The 24,693-nt window shown below is 38.1% G+C and overlaps 1 protein-coding gene across 41 annotated transcripts in view; it reads right to left on the bottom strand.

The window, feature by feature from the left end:
- LOC105483079 (eukaryotic translation initiation factor 4 gamma 3) overlaps positions 1-24,693 on the bottom strand; it is a 369,254-nt gene that overhangs the window by 161,481 nt on the left and 183,080 nt on the right. For 20 of the 41 annotated variants that reach the window (XR_011625213.1, XM_071099229.1, XM_071099202.1 and 17 more), the window contains 3 exons: positions 9,500-9,679; positions 8,778-8,892; positions 1,109-1,206 (listed from right to left, as the gene is read on the bottom strand). Coding sequence is in view for 38 of the 41 variants with exons in the window: in XM_071099202.1 (XP_070955303.1) it covers positions 1,109-1,206; positions 8,778-8,892; positions 9,500-9,679 (393 nt within the window). In the remaining 3 variants the exon portion in view is untranslated. Of the gene's footprint in view, positions 1-1,108; positions 1,207-8,777; positions 8,893-9,499; positions 9,680-10,561; positions 10,583-24,693 lie in introns of those variants that run through there. The other 21 variants (XR_011625210.1, XR_011625212.1, XM_071099204.1 and 18 more) reach the window with 2 other exon arrangements.

Here is a 24,693-nt window from a genome sequence, read left to right as displayed (position 1 = left end):
GGGTTACAGGTGTGAGCCACTGTCCTGGCCTGAACCTCATTAATTTTTATTAAGTTAGAGTAATTCAAGAGTATTGCTATAAGTCACCCCACCTATCTGTGAATGTGAGAGTCTCTCTTGAATATAAAGATCACCCATTTTGTGTGTTCTGTTGGGTAAGAAATTGCAAGCCACTCTTCTACAATTTTTCTGCCATTTGACTTTTATATTACTACACTCCAATTCTCTTGGGCCTGCCTCATTAGACACAGACAAAGCCCCTATAAATTATAAAAACCAATTAGAATATATTTTCTAAACTCTGTTTTTTGTTTCTTAAAAGATATCTATTTCACAGGAAAGACTTTTCTTGCTATCCTTAATATCTCAGTTCTTTTTCTCTTGTGCTGTTTTTTTCTTCTGTCAATTCATACTTGAATGGAGAACTGATTAAGACTGGTGTTGGCCAGGCACGGTGGCTCACGCCTATAATCCCAGCACTTTGGGGGCCCACGGTGGGCAGACTGCCTGAACTTAGGAGTTTGAGATCACCCTGGGCAACATGGCAAAACTCCACCTCTACTAAAATACAAAAAATTAGCCAGGCCTGGTGGCTTGTGCCTGTAGTCCCAACTACTCGGGAGGCTGAGGCATGAGAATCGCTTGAGCCTCGGAAGCAGAGGGTGCAGTTGAGCTGAGATCCCACCACTGCACTCCAGCTTGGGCTAGAGTGAGACTGAGTCTCAAAAAAAAAAAAAAAAAAAAAGACTGGTATTAAAGAAGAGTCTAGATGTGAGAACTGAGCTTAAATTCCTCACACTGAGTAAAACCTTAGCCCACCAAACCCTCCCAGTTCTAAAGGTGGAGCACATGTTGTCATGTGGCATACCTAGCTCAGTGAATAATTAAAGATGATATTATGCCACTGGTATAAACAACTTCTAATTACATGCCCATACAAATCCTCCAGGTCAAGTGGTATGAATATAAGGGAAGAATAAACAAATAAAAATAAATTTAAAAAGGCACAGTAATTTGTGAATTGAAATGAATAATGACTAAGTAAACTTATCTGATAAGTAAATAGATTTTAGATTTAAAATAAGAAAAAGTAATAAACATCTCTTACAGTTTTTTTCTCTCTCTTGGCTGGAGGCGGCTGTTGCTGCGTAGGCACTATGATAGGTGCGGACTGATACACTGGCTGACTTGGGTAAAAAGGCGTTCCTAAGAAGTTAGAAAAAGATTAAATAGGCATTCAGGTATTTTGTCAAACACTACAGAACTATCAATGACACTGTGTCTCTGTACAATCCCTTTAAAAGGGTAAAAACAAAAACACTCAGCATTCTTCATCATCTTTTTCCATTAGCTCTCCTCCAGTTACTGAAGTGGTCAAGAAATTATTTCCAAAATATATAATGTCTTCAAACATTCACAAACATCCAATATGAAAACCACTAAATACCCGGTTCCTACAGATTCACACCACAGTTATCTTTCTAAAACATGGATCATGCTATAGTGTTGCTTTTAAAAAATATTATTCTGAGGCTTACCAAATGCAACCATGACTCTCACACAAGGGTGTATGTGTATGTCTGTTTATGGGTTTTGACAGGGACAGAAGGGAATATATCTGATTATCTTGGAAAGTAGGGGTGATCTAATTCTTCTCCTTACTCATGGGGAACTACTGCCATACGGAGGTACATAAAGGATTAGCAAATTTCCTAATGCTGGGGTGGAAAAAAGGCTGAGAACGTATGGCCTAAAGATGAAGTCCAGATACTTAGAATCCAGGTTCCAAACTACATTTTCTATCATTCTCGAATCCACATCTTTGTTCTAGCTATAACGTACTCCTAACTCCTATCCTTTGAGTACACCAAACTCTTCGACTTTGACTATACTGCCCATCTGCCTGAAATTATCTTCTTCCCCCACTCTTTGTACTCCCAATGAGCTGTTTTTAACTTTCAAAACTTAAGACTATTATAATTATTATCAAGCCAAAGTGTTTGGAGTAGAGGTGTGGAGAAGGAGTCAAATACTGGACGGTTTGAAGGTAGAGCCTATAGATATGCTGATGAATTGGATACTGGTGTGAGAGAAAGAAGACTCAAGGAAAACTCTTTCAGTTTTATGTCTGAGCAAGTGAAAGAACAGAGGTACTACTTACTAAGATGAGGAAAACTGAAGTAATAGAATTTGGGGCAGAAAAATCAAGAGTTCAATTTTAGACAGGGCAAGTTTCGGGTGCTTATCAGATCTTCAAATACAGATCAAGTGGTTAGAAAGTGACACAAATCTGGAGTCAGAGGATAGGTATGATAGGATAGGTTACAGTTAACCATTTTGGAATTGACAGAATATAAACAACATTTAAACATGACTAGGTAACTCAGGAAATGAATACAGATAGAAAAGAAGCCCAATGGTTAAATCCTAAGGCATTCCACGTCTGTTAGAGGTCACAGAAATTGGGAAAACTCCAGCCAAAGAGATGAAAACCAAGGTAGTGGCTGAAATCCAGAAAACTATTCAAGAATGAGGGCTGTGCGGCCGGGCGCGGTGGCTCAAGCCTGTAATCCCAGCACTTTGGGAGGCCGAGACGGGCGGATCACGAGGTCAGGAGATCGAGACCATCCTGGCTAACACGGTGAAACCCCATCTCTACTAAAAAATACAAAAAACTAGCCGGGCGAGGTGGTGGGCGCCTGTAGTCCCAGCTACTTGGGAGGCTGAGGCAGGAGAATGGCGTAAACCCGGGAGGCGGAGCTTGCAGTGAGCTGAGATCCGGCCACTGCACTCCAGCCCAGGTAACACAGCAAGAATCCATCTCAAAAAAAAAAAAAAAAAGAATGAGGGCTGTGCTTAACCACATCAAATGGTGCTGAAGAAGTCAACTAAGATTTTTCAAAGTACAAATCACCAGTGACCTTGACAAAAGTTGTTTGGGCAGAGAAGTGAAGAGTGTGAAGCCTGATTTGAGTGGGTTCAATAGTGAAAGAGAAGACAGAAAATGAACACCATGAGTATAAATATTTTCCTTAAAAATTTTTGCTGTAAAAGAAAAGCAGAAAAATAGAGCTATAGCTGGACAAAAATATGGAATCAAAAAAAACTTTCCTTAATGTTTCAATGAAACAGTGTGCCTATATACAGACGACACTAATACAGCAGAGGAAGTGGGGAAAATTGTCAATGTGGGAAAGAAAGAATTGCTAGAGTAATAGCCTTAAATGGGTCTAGGACAGGATCCAGCACACGCATACAAGATTGGCTTTCCACAGGAAGATGGATAATTGATTCACTGTAACAAGAAGGAAAAAAATATGTACGAGGGTAGTTAACACAGGTAAAATCCTTGGTACTAAGCAAACAGTCAAATAAGGTTGGCCCACTTTCATTATCACCATCAACATCCCCACTACCACCATAACACTTTTCAAGTGTAAAGTTGTTGGAAGCACTATGATTTGCGGTATCAGAATTCTGTAGGTATCAATCAGGTTTGCTGAATCGGATTTGGAAAAGATCTAAGCAGAGGGCATGACTATGGTTTCAGTAAGTTCGATGTAAAAAGACCAAAAAAAAAAAAAAAAAACTCAGTCATCCTCTAACAATGAGTAAACTATTCTCAAAGCACAGCTTAAATTAGCAATTATGTGCTACTTTATTATGTCACTGACTCAGAAATTAAATCAGAAAACAAACCCCAAAAATTGGTTTTAAATGCTGCCAGGCAAGCAACACAATCTGCTCACTTCACCATATTTTTTGAGGTAAGTGAGATAAGATCCAAAAAGTGATCTCTTAAAAAACAAACAAACAAAAAAAAACCTAGATTCTTCTCATGAAACATTTTTGAGCCAACATGATTGCGGAAGAGCCTGCTATATCACATTAATCTAATAAATATGGCAGAACAACATAATCTCAATATAGTGGGATTAAATGCAATGAGCAAAGCATTAAGTCTTCTTAACTGTGAACTCTAGCAGAGTAGAAAATCTGCCCTACCAAATAATAGTATATTATTATAAATATATAATATTTATAATAAGCTAGTCAGAAACATTTAAAAACATTTTTATTCTACTAGGAATGTGAGTCATTTTTGCATATCATTTATTAATTAGGTAAGTTAATTAACATCTCTGGACCTCAGATTTCTTATGCATGGAATGAAGTACATTTGCCTATATCAAGGATCTGTCAACTACAGTCTAAGAGCCAAATCAAGCCCACCATTATTTATTTTTTTAAATAAAGTTTTATTGGAAGATACCCACGTACAGTAGTTTATCAACTGTCTATGGCTGATTTTACATCACAGTGGCACAGCTGAACAGCTGCAACAGAGACCACACAGCCTGCAAAACCTGAATTATTACTGTCTAGCCCTTTACTGAAAAAAAAGTTTACTGATCCCAGTTCTAAATCAGTTTCCCAAACCTCAGTATATATAAAAAGTGTCAATGACATATTGCAAAATTAATACAGTAACAATCATGAAATACAAACACACAGAGGTTTAACAACTTAAAATTTGTATAAAGGACTGCTCCTATTTGATTATTTCAGTCCTACACTTTTGTTGTTAAAATGTGAAATGATACTGGCAGTAAATGGCAGTTTTCTTTAAAGGTCTTCTTGGCAAAATTATAAATTTAATAGTCATGTGTGTCTTCTACTTTATTTTACTCTACTTTTAATTCATTTTACTTGTCTATGATGTGAAACCAATGGGGCAGTCAATATTTAGATTTCTTCTCATTGTTTGAACCTAAGCACAATATGTAACAGACTTACTATAAGAAAATGAATGGCAGGAGGAGTATCTTAATACCTGTATTCCACAAAGTAATTAGCACACTGCCTGTCTTCTAAGAAAAGTTGAAAACCTTGAATTTTCCACAGAAACAATAATAAACATGGCCAGGCACAGTGGCTCATGCCTGTAATCCTAGCACTTTGGGAAGCCAAGGCAGGCGAAATGCCTGAGCTCAGGAGTTCGAGACCAGCCTTGGTACATGGTGAAACACCATCTCTACTAAAGTACAAAAAATTATGTATCATAAATTATGATTCATTCCAAAAAGAGAATATTATGTAGCTTTTAAAAGAAATGAGAGAAGTTCTATAGATAATGAAATAGAAAGATGCCTATGAATATAGTATGAGAGGAAAAAAATAAGCAGGAAGTTCTATTATTTAGACTACTATTAATATTCTGTGTCGATTTTAGTTTAACAAACTTGTTAAATATAAATGAAAAAAATACATATCAAACTGTTAAATGTTATTTCCTTAAAGGGTAGGAAGGGAGAGAAACTGGCTATTTCAACTTTATGCACTCTATATTATTTAATTTTTTTTTTTTTTTAGACAGAGTCTCACTCTGTCACCCAGGCTGAAGTGCAGTGGCATGATCTCCGCTCACTGCAACCTCCGCTTCCTGGGTTCAAGCAATTCTTCTGCCTCGGCCTCCCAAGTAGCTGGGACTACAGGTGTCCGCCACCACAACCAGCTAATTTTTGTATTTTAAGTACAGACAGGGTTTCACCATGTTGCCCAGGCTGATCTCAAACTCCTGACCTCGTGATCCACCTACCTTGGCCTCCCAAAGTGCTGGGATTACAGGCGTGAGCCACTATGCCCAGCCTATGTAAATTTTTATCATTAATTTACTTTCTTTCATAATGAAATATTTTAAAATTGTTTTTCTAATATTAAGAAAACTAGAGAAACTAATATTTTAATCTACATGATAAACTAACCACTTGATGTCTACTGGATCTGCATGAGAATTTACTGGGGAAGAAAGCATATCTATGAAAGGGAACAGACATCAATAATATCTGAGATACAATTATACCTCAATATACTGCTTTTTCATAAAAATGAATAAAAATGGTATATATCTAATAGAAATAAAGCCAAAATGTTATAATATTGTATATTCAAATCTGCACATTATGTCCCTACCAGTAAACTCATCATTACTGTCTCTATACATATTATACAATAGTATTAACAGCAATAAAGAGGGCTGGCACAGACTTACAGCAGGAAATTTAATGATGACATTTTCTGAGTAAAGTGATTTGCATAATCGCTAAGTAAAAAGCAGGTTACAATTCAGTAAGACATCTTTAAAAATGATTTTGTAAATTAGAAGACTAATTGTATTCCCTTTGCAACACAGAAATTAAAGGGAGATACTGTCCGTTTTAGCATGTTTATGCTGAATAATAATCCAGTTTCTATTAAAAACTTGTAGACAGTAACAATCCGTTTTTTTTTTTTTTTTGAGACGGAGTCTCGCTCTGTCACCCAGGCTGGAGTGCACTGGCGACTCACTGCAACCTCCACCTCCTGGGTTCACGTCATTCTCCTGCCTCAGCCTCCTGAGTAGCTGGGACTACAGGCACCTGCCACCGCACCTGGCTAATTTTTTGTATTTTTAGTAGAGACGGGGTTTCACTGTGGTCTCGATCTCCTGACCTTGTGATTCGCCCGCCTTGGCCTCCCAAAGTGCTGGGATTACAGGCGTGAGCCACCGCGCCCGGCCCATTGTTACTCTTAAAAATTATTACTTGGATTTAAGTTTTCAGAATAAGGACCTAGAATAAAGGCACTAAAATTACATTAAAATGGTGACAAAGGTAAGCCCAAGGATTACACAAGGAATATTCAACAGCACTTGCAATATGTGGTCGAAAATTGGGTGATATATACATATATAGTGTAACTTTTAAACTCACATATATGTAACACATTACTGTTCTGAAAATATCAAATTTCATAGTCATGATACAACTTAATAAAGCTGAGTTAAATAAACATATTTGAGCCATTTAGTAAGGTTATATAAAATGCAGTATTAATCCCTTATCTGCACTTTCAGTTACCTGCAGTCAATCATGGTCTGAAAATATTAAAACAAAAGATTCCAGAAATTAACAATTCATAAGATTTAAATTGCAAGCCATTCTGAATAGCATGATAAAATCTTGCACTGTCCTGCTTCATGTCACCAGGGATGTGAATCATCCCTTTATCCAGTGTATCCTTGCTGTATATGCTATATGCCAATTAGTCACTTAGCAGCCCTTTTTATCAGATTAAAAACAAAACAAAACCAAAAAAACCATGGTATATATAGCATACTATCTCAGATTTCAGACATCCATTGGAGGTCTTGAAATGCATTCCCTGAGGATAAGTGAAGACTACTGCATATCACTTTGAAATAGCAGTTTCCCAAGACAATTACCAACCAAGGTAACAGAAAGCTTTTCCCTTCTCTAAAAGAAGTAAAGCCGTGGAACATTCGGTTGCTTTGCCTATTTCACCTCAAAACTCAAGAAAAACCTTCTTGGACTACTTGAATCAAATCAATTCTGCTGTAATCTTAACTGAGACAATCCCAATTTTAGGAAACTGGTTAATGGATAAGTTACCATGTTACATTAAGATTATTTAATACGTTTTTGCTTTGTTGGTAATATAACAGATCAATACTTACTGAACCTCAAAACTTAATTTTTCTACTATCTACTAATTTTATCCCTTATTATTCACCTTCCATGGAATAAAAGAAATGTAATACGCAGTAAAAATTTGTTAAATGAAGTAAGTAATTTTTATCATTTTTAGTTCAGCATTGGCACATATGCCAAATATAATCTTGGCAACCCAGCTCTCTCTAAATAAAAAACACTTTTAATTTTTCAAGGCATTTTCATTAGAACTAATACCCAAAACCTCCCCCATGCCATAGATCTTACCACAATTTTGCAGAGAACCACAGGTTCACTGAGTTACATTCAGTTATGGCATGTATATTCTCCATGTGCCTGCCAGTCACTGTTCTAGGGGCTGGGGATATAGCAGTGAACAAAACAAAAATCTCTACTTTCATGGAAATTGCATTCTAGTAAGAAATACATTAACAAAATCTTTAAGGTGGAAAGTGGTGGGAAATATTTGGAGAAAAAGAAATTGTGAAAGGAAGATAAGGTATATTCATGCCATTGGCAAAACTCCAGTAAAAATCTAGGTAACAGTGAACTGGTGGAAGATGTCAGAACTCTGAAACATGATTCTTTCCAGTAGAATTATCAGCTTGTAAAGAAGATGTCATTAACTAAATATATTTCTATAATACTTTTCTTGTAAGCCACCATCTAAAAAGCACCTTTTCTTTTTTTTTTTTTTTTTTTGAGACGGAGTCTCGCTCTGCCACCCAGGCTGGAGTGCAGTGGCGCGATCTCAGCTCACTGCAAGCTCCGCCTCCTGGGTTCAAGCCATTCTCCTGCCTCAGCCTCCCGAGTAGCTGGGACTACAGGTGCCTGCCGCCACGCCCGGCTAATTTTTTGTATTTTTAGTAGAGACGGGGTTTCACCGTGTTAGCCAGGATGGTCTCAATCTCCTCGCCCACCTTGGCCTCCCCAAAGTGCTGGAATTACAGGCATGAGCCACCGCGCCCAGCCAAGAAACTACTTTTAAAGCTGGGCAGACTGGCATGTGCCTGTAGCTCCAGCTACTTGGGAAGCTAAGGCAGGATGACTGCTTGAACCCAGGAGTTGAAGACCAGCCTAACATAATGAGACTCCCATTTCTGGGGAGGGGAAAAAAAAAAGTAGCTTTCAAGAAAGAACTGTTAGCAGCATGTTATTTAAAAATCCTTCTTACCACTAAACCTCATTGTATAAACTGACCCACCAAGCAACAAAATCAAATAAACACAAAAAACTGGCAGAAATGTCTTGACTTTTCCTACTTACCATAAGCATTGGGGAAGTCCCCAGGTCCTGGTCCAGGATAAAAAGGACCTGGCCCCGGTGGTTGAACTGGATATTGTTGTGGGGGCCCAACATAAGGAGGGCCACTATGACGGTACTAGAAAAGAGAAAGTATGAACATATAAATAATACAGTCTCTGGGGCCAAAAACCATAATAAAATAATAATAAGAAGAAAGTAGCTTACTACAGAAAGTAAAGTTCTCTGTGTAAGAGAATCATTTAAATGAGGTAAAGCCATTGGGTCAAACACATTCAAAATGCTTGCTTGCCATCAAGATACAATGAGAATGAAGAGAAAGGTGCAGCTTAGTAAAGCCATACAACATATCAGCACACAGGCAGACATCAGCTCACTGTAAAATAATCTCAGGCTGATAATTTTTCAATGACATTAAAGGATTTCAGGAACAGCATAATCACTGAGCCCATTTTAGAGCAGTTGGTTGTGGTGAGTGGAAGGGAGAAAGCAAGTAGATAAAAACAATTTCTCTGTCATTTTAAAAAAATTTAAGTAAATAGATGTAGAAATATCTTCACACAGCATAATGAAAAAATCACAAAAGGGCTAATTTGTAACCAACAAAATAGTTCACATGTCACCAAAAACTAATGCCATAATTCATCCTCCCAGCTCCCTCTGATGAGAATCTGGGTTAATTCCCACTCTACTGCTGGACCACCTAGGCCTCAAAGATACTTTACCTGTGGAATACAGTACTGAGGCCCCTGGGGCACTGGGTACGGCATGGGCAGATGGTTAACCATCATGATGTGCTGATTAGCCTGGTACACTGCAGTGGGTGTCTGTGCACCAGGACGAATGGATGGACTGCTGTTCGGGATGGTAGCTCTAGGAGGCTGTATTTGAGGCCTCTGGAAAAACTGGGAAGGGGAGAAAAAAAAAATTTTTTTTTCTTTCTTTTTTTTCTTTTTTTTTTTTACAAAGGGGAATATATAAATTTTACTGTCTCCTTTTCTTCACTAATAAAAATCTGGTCAACTTGAATTACAAATACAATATGCATAAAAAGAATAAATTACCTATTGCTGGATTTCCAAAAATATACCATACGAGGGCGAGCTCTTATCAGTATTATCACATATTTGAAAACAGTAGGATAGTTTCGACCTGACTGTATATATACATATGTATAGATGCATACATATATGTATATACACATACTGTATATATATACACATACATGTATAATAAAGTATAACAAAAGGGGTAGCTGATATTTCTCTATTATATAAAAGAACTGACTCTGATAAAGAGTTGGTTCATTACCAACTCATTAAAAATTAAAAGTAGTCTCCTAAAAGACGGCTGCTCAAGTAATTTATAAAATACTTAGAACAAGAAGGAATCTCTTTGATCATAAAATATTTACCCAGTCCATCAGGGTCAAGCTAAATTAAACCATCTGTAGGGTTGTCACATGCTGAACTAAGCAGTTTTTTCCCTCTCCAAAAGGTGGCACAATCCTATACTAAACTGAGCCTTCTAGAATAGTTTATAATAAAAGTGGACAATCTAGATAGGCCTAAGAATGGACTAGAATGAGTAGAGTTCAAATTTCTAAAAATGGCAACCAGTATCTGTAGTTATTTATAATTTTCACTGCAGGCTTAAAAGCCTTGAAACAATATACCAATAGTAAATTTCCAATGTGAATGTATCCATTCATTAGCAATCAATCTCAATGTAATAATAGTAAGCAGACTGAGTTATAAAGAGGCCATGCAGAACCAGTAGTTTGTTACCTGGATAGGTCTGAATCCTCCCTTCAAATATGAAGCAAGAAAGCAGCAGGAAACAGAAAGAAAGCCAATGGAAAAGCTTACAGATCAGTTGAAAGGGACAGGACATAGCATGCAGCTCAACAAAAGTATCTTTCTATTTAGTAATAATAGGAGAAGAAAGAAGACTAGAAAATCAAAATGACAGTTCTTCACTTGAGAATTTAATCACACATAGAATCAAAGAATCAAGTCACATTTAACTGAAATCCAGTGGCAAAAATCCTCGACTATTATTAACAGCCACAAGTTACAGCAGTGTGCAAGGAAATGTCTGCTTGGTGGCACAAGTATAGTTGTGTGATTACTGGTTCCTACTCTTGGATCTCATTAGCACCCATTTCATGATCTGGCATTGTCTAGCATCTCTATGATCTACTCGCCATCTGTGTCATTTGTTATTTTTGTAAAAGTCCTAAGAAATAAACTTTTCAATATATATTAGACTTTTCATGACAGAGACTTGCTCGCTCTTTTTAACTAATCAGGTACATAAGAGGGCACTTATAGCTCTAAAATGGAGAACTATAATAACAATCTTAAAATATGGTCTTGCACCAAAATAAATAAAGCAGAAAAATATTTGTTGCTATCAGTCCAAATAAAGCCAAGCTTCGACCTTTGGGCCTACTCTGGTCTATTCTGTCCTACTCTTAGGCATCAAGCTACCCAGAGACGGTATAAGTAAACTTCATCTTGTGCTCAAAAGGAAGAACTGGGATCTAGTGTCCAAGGCTCATCCCCATTCAGCCTTCATATCCCAGGGCAAAGAAGGCCCTAAAGAAATTAAGTCACAGAAAAACAACAGCCAGAAAAGTATAGCAGGAGAATGGAATAAATGGGGGAAACCAAAGGGGCAGGCCACAGAGAGTAGGTGATGGAGATGAAAAGAAAGCACAGGAGGCAAAGTTGGTAACATAGGAACCTGGGCTGCACTACAACTACAGGAACCATCTTCTAGTTATCTCCACTGACACAGTTTTGGTGACAACATTTTTTTTGTTGGCAGGAACAATAAAGCAGTAAACCTCCCAATACTGGACTGCATTTCTCCTAATTACCAAGCAGAGAGAATCTATTATGCATCAATGCATGTGATCTGTAAACACCATTTCAGGAACAAACTTAAGTATTTTTATAATGTAGCTAATATCAGGAGCCACAAAAATGATACAAGCCTCAAGCAGAGAACACTCATTATCTGTTCAACTTATTGGGCATTACTAAATAACACAGGCAGAGGGTAAAATCTTCATACTGAAAGATCCTTTGAAATCAACTGTAGAGGGCAGCCCAGCCAAGATAAAGGGCATATCAAATGAACACAGGTGATCATCTATTATGGTAACATTATCATGAAATAATGTTAAAATACTCTATGTTGCCTGAATAAATAGGGTGTTACGGGGTTGGTAAGGAGAGGAGAAAGAAAACTAATCCATTAACTTATGCAGAGTAAGAAAAATAGATACGGGCAATGTTTCCCAAAAATTTTAACAGTCTGTATGTGAAATATTTTCTTACCCTATTTCCCAGCTGTTCTGATGAAACTTTTAACCAGCCTGTCCAGAATAACTGAGGTTACATCTTATTCAAGGTTTCTGAACAGTATGAAACTATTTTCCTCAGTGACTTTCAAGTAAAAAGTGTTTCTAATGATATTCCTAATATTAATACATAGCTGAACCAAAAAGCCATTAAATATGTGGTTATATTGATATAATAATTTTTTGTTTGTTTTTTGTTTGTTTTTTGGAGATGGAGTCTTACTCTGCTGCCTAGACTGGAGTGCAGGGGCATGATCTTGGCTCACTGCAACCTCCACATCCTGGGTTCAAGCGATTCTCCTGCCTCAGCCTCCTGACTAGCTGGGACTATAGGCACCTGCCACCATGCCTGGCTAATTTTTGTATTTTTAGTACAGACGGGGTTTTACCATATTGGCTAGGCTGGTCTGGAATACCTGACCTTCTGATCCACCCACCCTGGCCTCCACCAAAGTGCTGGGATTACAAGCATGAGCCACTGTGCCCGGCCAATATACTAATTTTTATACACTAAGAATTCAGATTTGAAGCTAAAGAGAAATGTATTTATAAAGCACCAACCTAAGCATTTTACATATATATACACACATACACACACACACACACACACACACACACACACACACACACACACACACACACATATACATACTTTTTTTTTTTTGAGGCAGAATCTTGCTCTGTCGCCAGGCTGAAGTGCAGTGGCATGATCTCGGCTCACTGCAACCTCCACCTCCTGGGTTCAAGTGATTCTCCTGCCTCAACCTCTTGAGTAGCTGGGACTACAGGCGCCCGCCACCACGCCCAGCTAAATTTTTGTCTTTTTAGTACAGACAGGGTTTCACCGTGTTAGCCAAGACGGTCTCGATCTCCTGACCTCGTGATCTGCCCGCCTTGGCCTCCCAAAGTGCTGGGATTGCAGGTGTGAGCTACCGTGCCCGGTCAACATATATATATTAACTCATGCTCACAAATGACCTTGAAGGCAAGTACTATTATTAACAGGTCGTAAGATACACGTAAAAACTGAGGAACAGGGAGATTAAATAACTCGCTGAAAGCCCCCCACCATCTGTAACTAAAACACAGTCAGGTTATAGACATGTACTTTTAACTGTTACACATACTACCTCTCATGAAATGGAATACCCCCATATTTTTAAACAAACCAGCAGAAATCTTTTCTTTACAAATGCTGAAGGGATGTGGCAGGACCTTTATCCAACTACACTAATAGGTGGCATGTCCCTCAACCATAACTGATTCCTAGTAAGAAAAATTTTCCATCAAGTTACTTCACAAAATACATGCTTATCATTCAAGAAAACGAATTTCTTCTACCTACACAACTCTAATTCTCTATCTCCCAAAAAGTGACTGCAACTTGTTCATGTGCTAAAAGCATATCCTTGGCATACCATGTTACAGACTTACTTTTGCTCAACTTCACTGCATTAATACTTTTTAGAACAACAGTCCATCTGGAGCTTGTGTTTTCCATGTAAAAGTACAGGATCACTTACACACACACACACACACGCGCACCAGGAGAGATTCTAGAAAAGCCGTAGTAACTAGAAATGCAAAAAAAAAAAAAAAAAAAAAAGAATCTCCTTTTTGTACTCCTCCTGAACCATTCAATTACAAATGCATAATTAAATTTAATAGTAATGCAAGAAATTCAGATTCTCAGTTGGGCAAGCATAGCAATAAACCACAGGTTATTAAAAGGAATATATAAACGGGCTTTTCCAAACTGCTTGCAATCCTTCAAATTTCTTTCCTTCTCAGCTGAATGATGAACAATCATTAAGAGTCAAACTCTCCTGAATGGAAGGAGCCATTTAGTCTCACCATCCACTTAAAGTCTGAATATCTTTTACAATATACCACTGGGGATATGAAACTTTAGCAACTTAAGATACAAATTCTTTTCAAAATTAAATGGAGTTCTAACACTGTAAAACTCTTCCTTCTACTGACCCCCAATTTTTCTCCCTATATCACCTATCCACTTGTCTCATGTCCCTTCCTAAAACCACAAAGAAGTCTAATCCTTCCCCGTAAGTGACAGACCACTAAGTCATGTGAACATTGCCATTACTGCCAATTTTCATCCACCTTGGCCTCCCAAAGTGCTGGGATTATAAAGGCATGAGCCACCGTGCCTGGGCCATTACTGCCAATTTTCACACCACTATTTTTTGTTTCAAGCCAATCATAACCCTCTCCTAGCATCCTGTCCCTCCAACCAAGATTTCTAAGTCCCAAACCAGCTTGATCTTTTCTTTCAATCTTGTTCCAACACAAAGGTAACGAGGTGGGGTCTGCCCAGAATGTACTTGGCACTCACTAAAAAAAATTTGTTCCTGAGTGAAAGGGCAATATACCTCTCTAATTCCTGCCAGCTCCAATTCCATTAATGAAACCAAGAACCACAGGAGCACTTTTGTCAACCATATTTTACTACTGATTGGTACTGACACTCATTTAAAGCATTTAAATCCTCTTTATACATAACCTGGCTAAATAAGCCATGTTCTTCACTTCAGTGTGTACTCTTACAATTGTGTTTTGAAGCTCATATAGAGGATTTTGTAGTTGGTAACTTTGAAAATTTATCTGGCTAAACAACCCATCGTTTCAGATTGTACCAATTGCATGACAATGTCAAACTACATAATCATTAGAAAACCTGACATAAATGTCACTTATCCAAGTAACTGATAAAAATGCTGCAAAGAGCTAGGCAGAGAAAAGAGAGCCATGCATGCACAACATAAAATTCACCTCCTAAACTTCATTTCAATCTGTTTTAATTCTTTCATCTTTCAAGGATTTATTATTAACACGCCAGGAGGATGGCAGAGGAAGGTGAAAACTCTCATTTGAGGTAGTATTTTGGGCAGATCCAACAAGATAGGATACTTTTAAAACAGAGGCTGAATTTAGTATACTTAATAATTGCTTACTTTCCCAGAAACACTCTAGAAGCCAGAAGAAAAAATGTTTCCTCTCAAAAAATCCTTCTAAAGATGCAATAATTCATATCACTACCCAAAGCTTCCTCATCAAAAATGTCTAACAAATGGTGTTTGAACATGCTGGTAATTATGAAATATCATTTTTCATGACTTTGCTCAGTAAAAGCACAAAAAGACAAAAACACCTAATAAATTATATAACAGAAATTCTCTGCAATATTTCAAGTTTTTAAATTACTATTGTATTGTATCTGTTATGGTGATGTGTGATCACTGACCTTTTATGTTATCACTGTAACTGGGAGCACCATGAACTGCACCCATAGAAGATAGTAAACTTAAGACAGTCGTGTGTGTTCTAACTGCTCCACCTACGTCTGTTGTCCCCTGCCACTCCCATCTTTCTCCTCTCCTTAGACCTTCCTATTCAGCAGACACAATAATATTGAAGTTAGGCCATTATATCAAAATTAATAACTGAACAGTGGCCTCTATGTGGTCTTGTGCCACATTTCTCACTTTAAATAAAAACTATAAATGACTAAACTTAGTGAGGAAAGCATGTTAAAAGCTGAAATAGGCTGAAAGCTACTTCAAAAGCCAAGTTGTAAATGCAAAGAATAAGTTCTTGGAGAAAATTTAAAGTGCTACTCTCCAGTGAACACACAAATGATAAGAAAGCAAAACAGCCTTATTGCTGTTATGGAGAAAGTGAGAGCAGTTTGGACAGAAGATCAAACCAGCCACAACATTCCCTTAAGCCAAAATGTAATCCAAAGCAAGCTCCTAACTCTCATTTCAATTCTATGAAGGCTGAGAAGTAAGAAAGCCACAGAAGAAAAGTTTGAATAGCAAAGCTTAGCTCAGGAGGTTTAATGAAAGCAGCTGTCTCCATAACATAAAAGTGCAAGGTGAAGCAGCAAGTGCTTATGGAGAAACTGCTTCAAGTTATCCAGAAGATCCAGCCAAGATAACTGATGAAAGTGCCTACACATGATTTTAAGTGTAGATGAAACAGCCATCTATTGAAACAAGATGTCATGCATTGACTTCTCTCTAACTAGGACTTTCATAGCTAGTGAGAAGTCAATGCCTAGCATCAAAGCTTCAAAGCTTCAACAGGCTGACTCGACTTTTAGGTGCTAATATAGTTGGTGACTTTAATTTGAAGCCAGTACTTATTTGCTATCTGGAAAATCCTAGGGCCCTTAAGAAATATGCTAAATGTACTCAGACTATGCCCTATAAATAAAACAACAAAGCCAGAATGATAGCACATCTGTTGGCAGCATGGGTTACTGGCTATTTTAAGGCCATTGTAGAGAGCTTAGATTCCTTTCAAAATATTACTGCTTGCTGGGAAAACACCTAGTCACCCAAGAGCTCTGAGGGAGATGTATACAGAGATAAATGTTGCTTTCATGCCTGCTAACACATCTACTCTGCAGCCTATGGATCAAGGATTTGTTTTGATTTTCAAGTCTTATTATTTAAGAAGTATATTTTGTAAGGCTACAGCTGCCATACATACTGATTTCTCTGATGGTTCTGGGCAAACTACATTAAAAACTTCCTGGAAAGGATTCACCATTGCTGATGCCATTAATAACATTCCTGGATGCAGTAGTGTACGACTGGAGTCCCAGCTACTTAGGAGGCTGACGTAGGGTAGGGTAGGGTAGGGCAGGGCAGGGCAGGGCAGGGCAGGGAAGGGAAGGGAAAGGAAAAAACATTTGTGATTCATGGGAGAAGGCCAAAATATCAACATTAACAAGCATTTGGAAGAAGCTGATTCCAATACTCATGGATGACTACGAAGTATTCAAGACTTCAGTGGAAGAAGTAAGTGCTGATATAGTGGAAATAGCAAGAGAACTAGAATTAGAAGTAGCACCTGGGCTGGGAGCAGTGGCTCACGCCTTGTAATCCCAACACTTCGGGAAGTCGAGGCGGGTGGATCACCTGAGGTCAGGAGTTCGAGACCAGCCTGCCCAATATGGTGAAACCCCATCTCTACTAAAAATGCAAAAAATTAGCTGGGCATGGTGGCGAATGTCTGTAATCCCAGCTACTTGGGAGGGTGAGCCAGGAGAATCACTTGAACCTGGGAGGCGGAGGTTGCAGTAAGCCGAGAAGGCGCCACTGCACTGCAGCCTGGACAACGAGAGTGAAACGCCATCTCAAAAAAAAAAAAGAAAAAAAAAAGTAGAGCCCGAAGATGTGACTGACTTTATCATGACAATCTCATGATAAAACTTGAACAAATGAGGACTGGTTTCATATGGAGGAGCAAAAAAAAAGTGATTTCCTGAGATGGAATCTACTCCTGGTAAGGAGCTGTGAACACTGTTGAAAGGACAATAAAAGATTTAGAATATTACATAAACCTAGTTGATAAAGCAGCAGCAGAGTTTGAGATTGACTCCAATGATAAAATAAGTTCTACTCTGCGTAAAATGCTGTTAAACAGCATCACATGCTGCAGAGAAATCTTTCATGAAAATAAGAGTCCATTGGCTGGGTGCAATAGCTCATGCCTGTAATCCCAGCACTTTGGGAGGCCAATGTGGGCAGATCACTTGCGGTCAGGAGTTTGAGAGCAGTCTAGCCAATAGGGTGAAACCTCAGCTCTACTAAAAACACAAAAAATTAGCCAGATATGGTGGTATGTGCCTATAGTCCCAGCTACTCAGGGGGCTGATGCAGGAGAATCACTTGAACCCAGGAGGTGGAGGTTGCAGTGAACAGAGATTATGCCACTGCACTCCAGCCTGGGTGACACAGCAAGACTCCATCTCAAAAACAAATAAATTAAAAAAAAAAAAAAAGGAAGAGTCCATCAATGTGGCAAACTTTGTCTTATATCAAGAAATTGCCACAGCCACCTCAATCCTCAGCAACCACTACCCTGATCAGTCAGCACCTACCTACACTGAAGACGCTTCACCAGCAAAAAGATTACAACTCACTGAAGACTCAGATAATCATTAGCATTTTTTAGCCAGAAAGTATTTAATTACCGGCCAGGCGCGGCGGCACACACCTGTAATCCTAGCACTTTAGGAGGCCAAGGTGGGCAGATCATGAGGTCAGGAGTTCAAGACCAGCCTGGCCAACATGGTGAAACCCCGTCTCTACCAGAAATACAAAAATTAGCCAGCGTAGCAGCACGCGCCTGTAATCCCAGCTACTTGGGAGGCTGAGGCAGAATTGCTTGAACCCGGGAGGCAGAGGCTGCAATGAGCTGAGATCATACCACTGTACTCCAGCCTGGGCAACTGAGCAAGACTCTGTCTCAAAAAAAGAGAAAGTATTTAATTACTATATGTACATCATTTTCTTACACATAATTCTACTGTTCAGTTAGCAGACTACAGCATAGTGGAAACATAACATACATACACTGGGAAACCAAAAAATTCATGTGACTTACTTTATTGCAGTATTTGCTTGATTGTCGTGGTCTGAAAACAAGTCAGCAATATCTCCGAGGCATGCCTATATTTACTAACTTGCAAAGCAATACAAAATATGCTTCTGAAATCTCTAGTGTTATGCACTATACAGTTTAGCCTACTAGAAGATTAAAAACTAACATCTGCAATTAGGAATTTCCTTGGTGAGTATCTTTTAAAAGTCTAAAGTACTCTTGAAGAACAGTAATATGATTTGCTGGCAAGTTATAAAGGGACAAGCTTTAAAGAGTCCACATAATGGAATTTGACTCAGGTGTCAATTTGATAATCTGTTGATCCATGATAATTTATAACGGAGATTATTCCATTCCAAATTTTTTCTATATTTCCCTGCATGTGGTCAATATTATATAATTTAGGTTTCACTAAGAATCGGGATATGTAAGCCCTAGAGCTAAGTTGTTCAATACAGTAGCCACAAGTCATACTTGACTACTTATATCAAAAATTCAGTTCTGGGTCAAGCACGGTGGCTCACGCCTTTAATCCCAGCACTTTGGGAGGCTAAGGTAGGTGGATCGCTTGAGGTCAGGAGCTCAAGACCAGCCTGGCCAACATGGCAAAATCCTGCCTCTACAAAAAATACAAAAATTAGTAGGGTGTGGTAGCTCACACCTGTATTTCCAGCTACTCAGGTGGCCAAGGCACAAAAATCACTTGAACCTGGGAGGTGGAGGTTGCAGAGAGCTGAGATCCTGCCACTGCACTCCAGCCTAGGTGACAGAGTGAGACTCTGTCTCCCAAAAAAAAAAAAAAAATTCAGTTATTTAGCTGCATTAGCCACATTTAAAGTGCTCAATAGCCATGTATAGCTAGTACAGCTACAGCAGTGAAAAGCACAAGTACAGAACATTTTCATCATCATAGAAACTCTATTACACAGTGCTACCCTAGAGGTTTATGTCAGGAACAGAAGGTGTTCTGTCAGATCATAAGGGAGAGTCTTGGAAATGAGCATCATTATAAAATACTTCATTCATGCTAAAAAATAGCTGGGGAAAAGGGGGAAAGGCAGGCGGTCTCACTGCTAAAGGAAACTGACACCAAGGACTTACTACATTTCAGACACTGTGATAGGCAGGTACTTTATCCTCACAACACCCATAGGAAATACGTGCAGTTATTATAAATCATCTCAATCTTACATCATTTATGAGCATATTTTTCCCATTTTGAAGATGAGAAACCTGACACCCAAAGATAATTTGCAGTGAAGCTGAAACTGAATCCCAGTTTTACTGACTCCCAATATATATTTTCTTCACTATTTATGCTGCTACTATACAACTCCTTGTGAATGAGATACCAGTTTTAAAGCCACCCCTCACTTGTATCAAGCTCCAAAAAACAAATAGTTCATAAGATCATAATTTAAGAGGTTTAAGGTTGTATAGATGCTTGAGATGGCTTGTTATTCATATCAATTTAATTCTGTTGCACCAGGTCTGGTCCCAGAGGCAAGCCCAAGCCTTCATTTATTTTACTTTCCAAACCTAATAAATTGCCTATAGTAAAACAAATATATCTCGTCTAGGAATATAACACCACAAACTTTCAGTAAAGAAACCTTTAGAGATCACAATGAAAAAGAAATCTACATAAATCAGCTGTTCTTTTCAAAAGTTTCTTTTTTCACAAAAAGAACCAAACCACAACAGGAAAACATGCACAATTTCAATGCTTGCACCAAGTAAGACATTTCTTGATGGCACATACTCCTCCTCCTGCTGCTGCTGCTAGCATATGCTGGTTTTATGAAGCTCATTATTTGTTTATGCTAAATCCTACTGCTTTGAATACAGCATATTTTTCAGCGTTTGTGAAAAGTATGTGAACTAAAATCATGTATCAAAAAACTACAGTGTTTTGTCCTATGAACACTTTAAAATACCATTTCCCTGATCTTTCCCATAATGAAAAGACTACTTAGTCATAGTATATGACCAACACTTAATCTCTATTGTGAAACCCAAAAGTAAAATAAGGACAGGAATCTAAGTAACTTTAAACCAGAACTACACAGATTTTAATGACCAAATACTTAAAGTAAACAACACAAGCCAGAATCCAAATTATACCAAGTGACTTGCTATAATTCTGTGTGTACTTTCTGTTCTTTCAGTTTCTAATTACCTTGGGATTTTCAAGCATCAGTACAAAAATAGCTGACATATTTCTAAAGCCAAGAGTGTTTTGCATATAAAATGACTTAGCATTTCTCGTTTTATCTTTGAAGAAAACTGTAATTCTAAAAGCTCTTCAGTTTATAAAATGCCAAAAGAATAGCACATCCTCAATAATCTGAAGAATCTCCACAAAAGACAAAAACTAATAGTAATATTAGGAAGGCGATGGGGCTGAAATAATCCTAACTGCAGTATGGTGCATTTGATTTGTGTGGACTCAAAAAGAGCTCTAGCCCTCCAAACAGAGTTACAAGACCTTCTAAATAAAAGAAGTTCCAAAAAATACACTCAAAGCAGTTTCTTGATTTCACTAAGAACAAAGAAAACATTTACCATTTAAAATCTTGTTTATTTTTGTTTACTTGAATTCAGGTTAACTCTATCTTACACAGAAAAAATATTTAAATTCTAGATTACTAAACTGGGTGATGTTTTCTTTTCACAAGCAATTAATTCCAAAAAGCCTACCTAAATAATTACATAGTTTTTCGCAACAGCTATAGAACATACTTTGCAATTTTTACTAAGCATCAACAAAAAATTATTATATTTGCTATTGGAGTTTAGAAACAATAATCATTAAAAACATCATCCAACAACAAATTCCTTCAAAAAATAAACTGAGATCAAAGCATGAAAGCATGTAAAATGATCAGAAAGGTAGCCACTGATGAATAATGCAATAAAGGACAAAAAAGAAATCTATTCACTGGCCAAAGCCAACTACCACAGACGAAAAAACCATTTGTGCCTTCAATTCCACTTTAAGTCTTAAGCATGTCAAATCCAAAATATCCCAGAACATGAGGGTTTTCCCTTTAAAAGCATATTCTCTGTATACCACTCAATGTTTGTTTCCTCCAATAGCTTGCATTTCATTATGCAAGTCTCTATGTCTTGTTTTGTATTATGAGCAACTCCTCTGTAAATCTTTCAGGGTTTAGGTGCTACCTGACTTTAGATCTGAAGAGAAGATACTGTGAAATACAGATTCAGTAAGCGATTCTCAAATGGGAAATGCTGTCACTTCCATGGAAATGTACAGTGGTGTTTTTGTTTTGTTTTGCTTTGTTTTCTAATTGTCACTAGGGAAATTCTACTGGCATTTAGAGCCCAAAGGATACTAAATTAATTGTATTATATAGGGCAGTTTTGATAACTGCTTATCCCACCCACATGCCAACACCTATTCCGTAGTGAAACAAACTAAACTGACCCCACATCTCCTGTGGATGCTATACCATACATAATGCCGGTTCAGTTAGCTCTGCTCAGCTATGCCACTTTCAACCCCATGTCTTTCTCCTCCTCTATTCAAGGTAATTACTGTTGCTGCCTGAGGCAAGGGTACAGACACCCTTATTCAATTCTCTGTGATATGATGAAAAGAATTTAACTGGTGTTCAAGAAAAAGAAGGATAACAAAGGAAAAAAGTGCCGGCTACCTGAATTTTCTGAATTAAAAATCATTCCTCTGGGTTTATGCTGCATCTTAGGAACTCACCTCCAAGAACTATTGTTAAACAATAATTATTTTCCTTGGTAATAAATAAATAATATAATAAACATTTATAATATTTTTTTTTCTTTTGAGACAAGGTCTCACTCTTTCACCCAGGCTAGAGTACAGTGGCACAATCACACCTCACTGCAACCTTGACCACGTGGGCTCAGATGATTCTCCTACCTCAGCCTCCCAGAGTAGCTGGGACTACAGGCATGCACCACCACGCCCAACTAATTTCTGTATTTATATTTTTGTTTTGTAGAGATGAGGTATCACCATGTTACTGAGGCTGATCTCTAACTCCTGGGCTCAAGTGATCCACCTGCCTCAGCCTCCCAAAGTGCTGGGATTGCAGGCATCAAATACCGTATCTGGCCTATACTTCTATTTTTAAAATAATCAAAACTAGCCATAAATTCATGAGAATTATCATACAGCTAAACGACTAATCTGCTCTTTACTGAGTCATACTGCACACGAAAATGTGGGCTGAAATCAATCTTTTCTCACAGAGATTTCTGAACATTTTCCCCAATTGTTGGAATTAAAGAAAGACAAAATGTACCACATAACTTTAAAGCTCATAAAAAAGTTTTCTTAGAAAACAGAATTTCCCAAGACTCATTACAAATGCTTAAATACAGTATCCTAATTTTAGAACCACTATTATCGAACACAAGTAGCAGAAACACAACCTTAAAGTTTGTGCTATTTTCATTAAGAACCTAAATTTTTTGATCAACAGTCTTTAAAAGAGTTACTAGTCTTAATAAGAAATGCCCAGGCTATTTAGTAATCTGGATCTTTTTTGTTTGTTTGTTTTCGTGTTTTGAGATGGAGTCTCGCTCTGTCGCCCAGGCTGGAGTGCAGGTATGATCTTGGCTCACTGCAACCTCCGCCTCCCAGGTTCAAGTGATCTCCTGCCTCAGCCTCCCAAGTAACTGGGATTACAGGTGTCTGCCACCATGCCCGGCTAATTTTTGCATTTTTAGTACAGATGGGGTTTCACCATGTTGGCCAGGCTGGTCTTGAACTCCTGACCTCAAGTGATTCACCCACCTCAGCCTCCCAAGGTGTTGGGATTACAGGCGTGAGCAACCATACCTGGCCTATTAAGCAATATTGCTTTTGTTTCAAAATTCACTCATCATTCCATCAATCTACAGAGTAGAAAATCCAACAAAATAACTGTGGCCAATGGTAATGTTAATTCCTTCTACTTACAGTTTACCTTAAGCTATCTGAAATGACTTATGAAATAAACCAAGGTTTGAAAAACACAAGCATGTGAACAAAGAAATTAACAGGTGCCTTACATAAAGGAGCTCAGAAAACATTTTTGCCCTAATTCCTTTGCAGTTATTTCACTAATAGTTTCTTTTCACTCTGCTTCTTGAGCAAAGATCCCCAATGTCTCTCTCTTTTAGGAGTATTTGCCTTGTCCCTGGATTAAAATTTAAGCCATGCCTCTATGGCCCTGGACTAAATTTTTAAATAAAATTATAAACACTCTTTTACACAAGAAACTAGTATTTTTATTATTAGTAATCATAATATTAATCATATGTCCTAGCTACTATGTGCCAAACACCCTGATAATCATTTTATTTTCATTATCTCATTTACTTTTCATAATAGTTTCCTTTTTTGAGACGGAGTCTCACTCTGTCACCCAGGCTAGAGTGCAGTGGCGCGGTCTCAGCTCACTGCAAGCTCCACCTCCCGGGTTCATGCCATTCTCCTGCCTCAGCCTCCTGAGTAGCTGGGACTACAGGCGCTCGCCACCACGCCCGGCTAATGTTTTGTATTTTTAGTGGAGAGGGGGTTTCACCGTGTTAGCAAGGATGGTCTCAATCTCCTGACCTCGTGATCCACCCGCCTCGGCCTCCCAAAGTGCTGGGATTACAGGCGTGAGCCACTGTGCCCGGCCCATAATAGTTTCAACATGGTATTATTGTCTCCATTTTACAGGTGAGAAAACTAAGGTGGAGAGCAGTAAATGATTTATCCAAGAACCCTCGGTTATAATATGGAAGAATCAAACCTAGGTCTAGCTGATGGCAAAGTCCATCTTAAAGTACTAATACTTTACAACACTATCTCTGAATTAAAAAAAAAAAAATACCCCAAGGTTTTATTTCATTATGAAACCCAAACAATAGCCATCCACCTCATGTAGCCATCCTCCTGCAAAGTACCTTTAATAACTCAGATTTGCTTTGCCTTTACAGTCTCCAGATTGGAAGGACTACATTTTGAGAAACAGAGTCAGGTATTAAATCACTCAAGACAATGGAAGCCTTCAACTAAACAATATCCACTAACTCAGTAATAAGAATTCTAAATATGATAACAGGCAAATACTGGTAGTATTTACTTTATCCAACCATACTTTG

Source organism: Macaca nemestrina, chromosome 1 (assembly GCF_043159975.1).
Source record: "Macaca nemestrina isolate mMacNem1 chromosome 1, mMacNem.hap1, whole genome shotgun sequence".
Classification (NCBI taxonomy): domain Eukaryota; kingdom Metazoa; phylum Chordata; class Mammalia; order Primates; family Cercopithecidae; genus Macaca; species Macaca nemestrina.
This window is presented reverse-complemented; position numbering and strand designations above follow the sequence as displayed.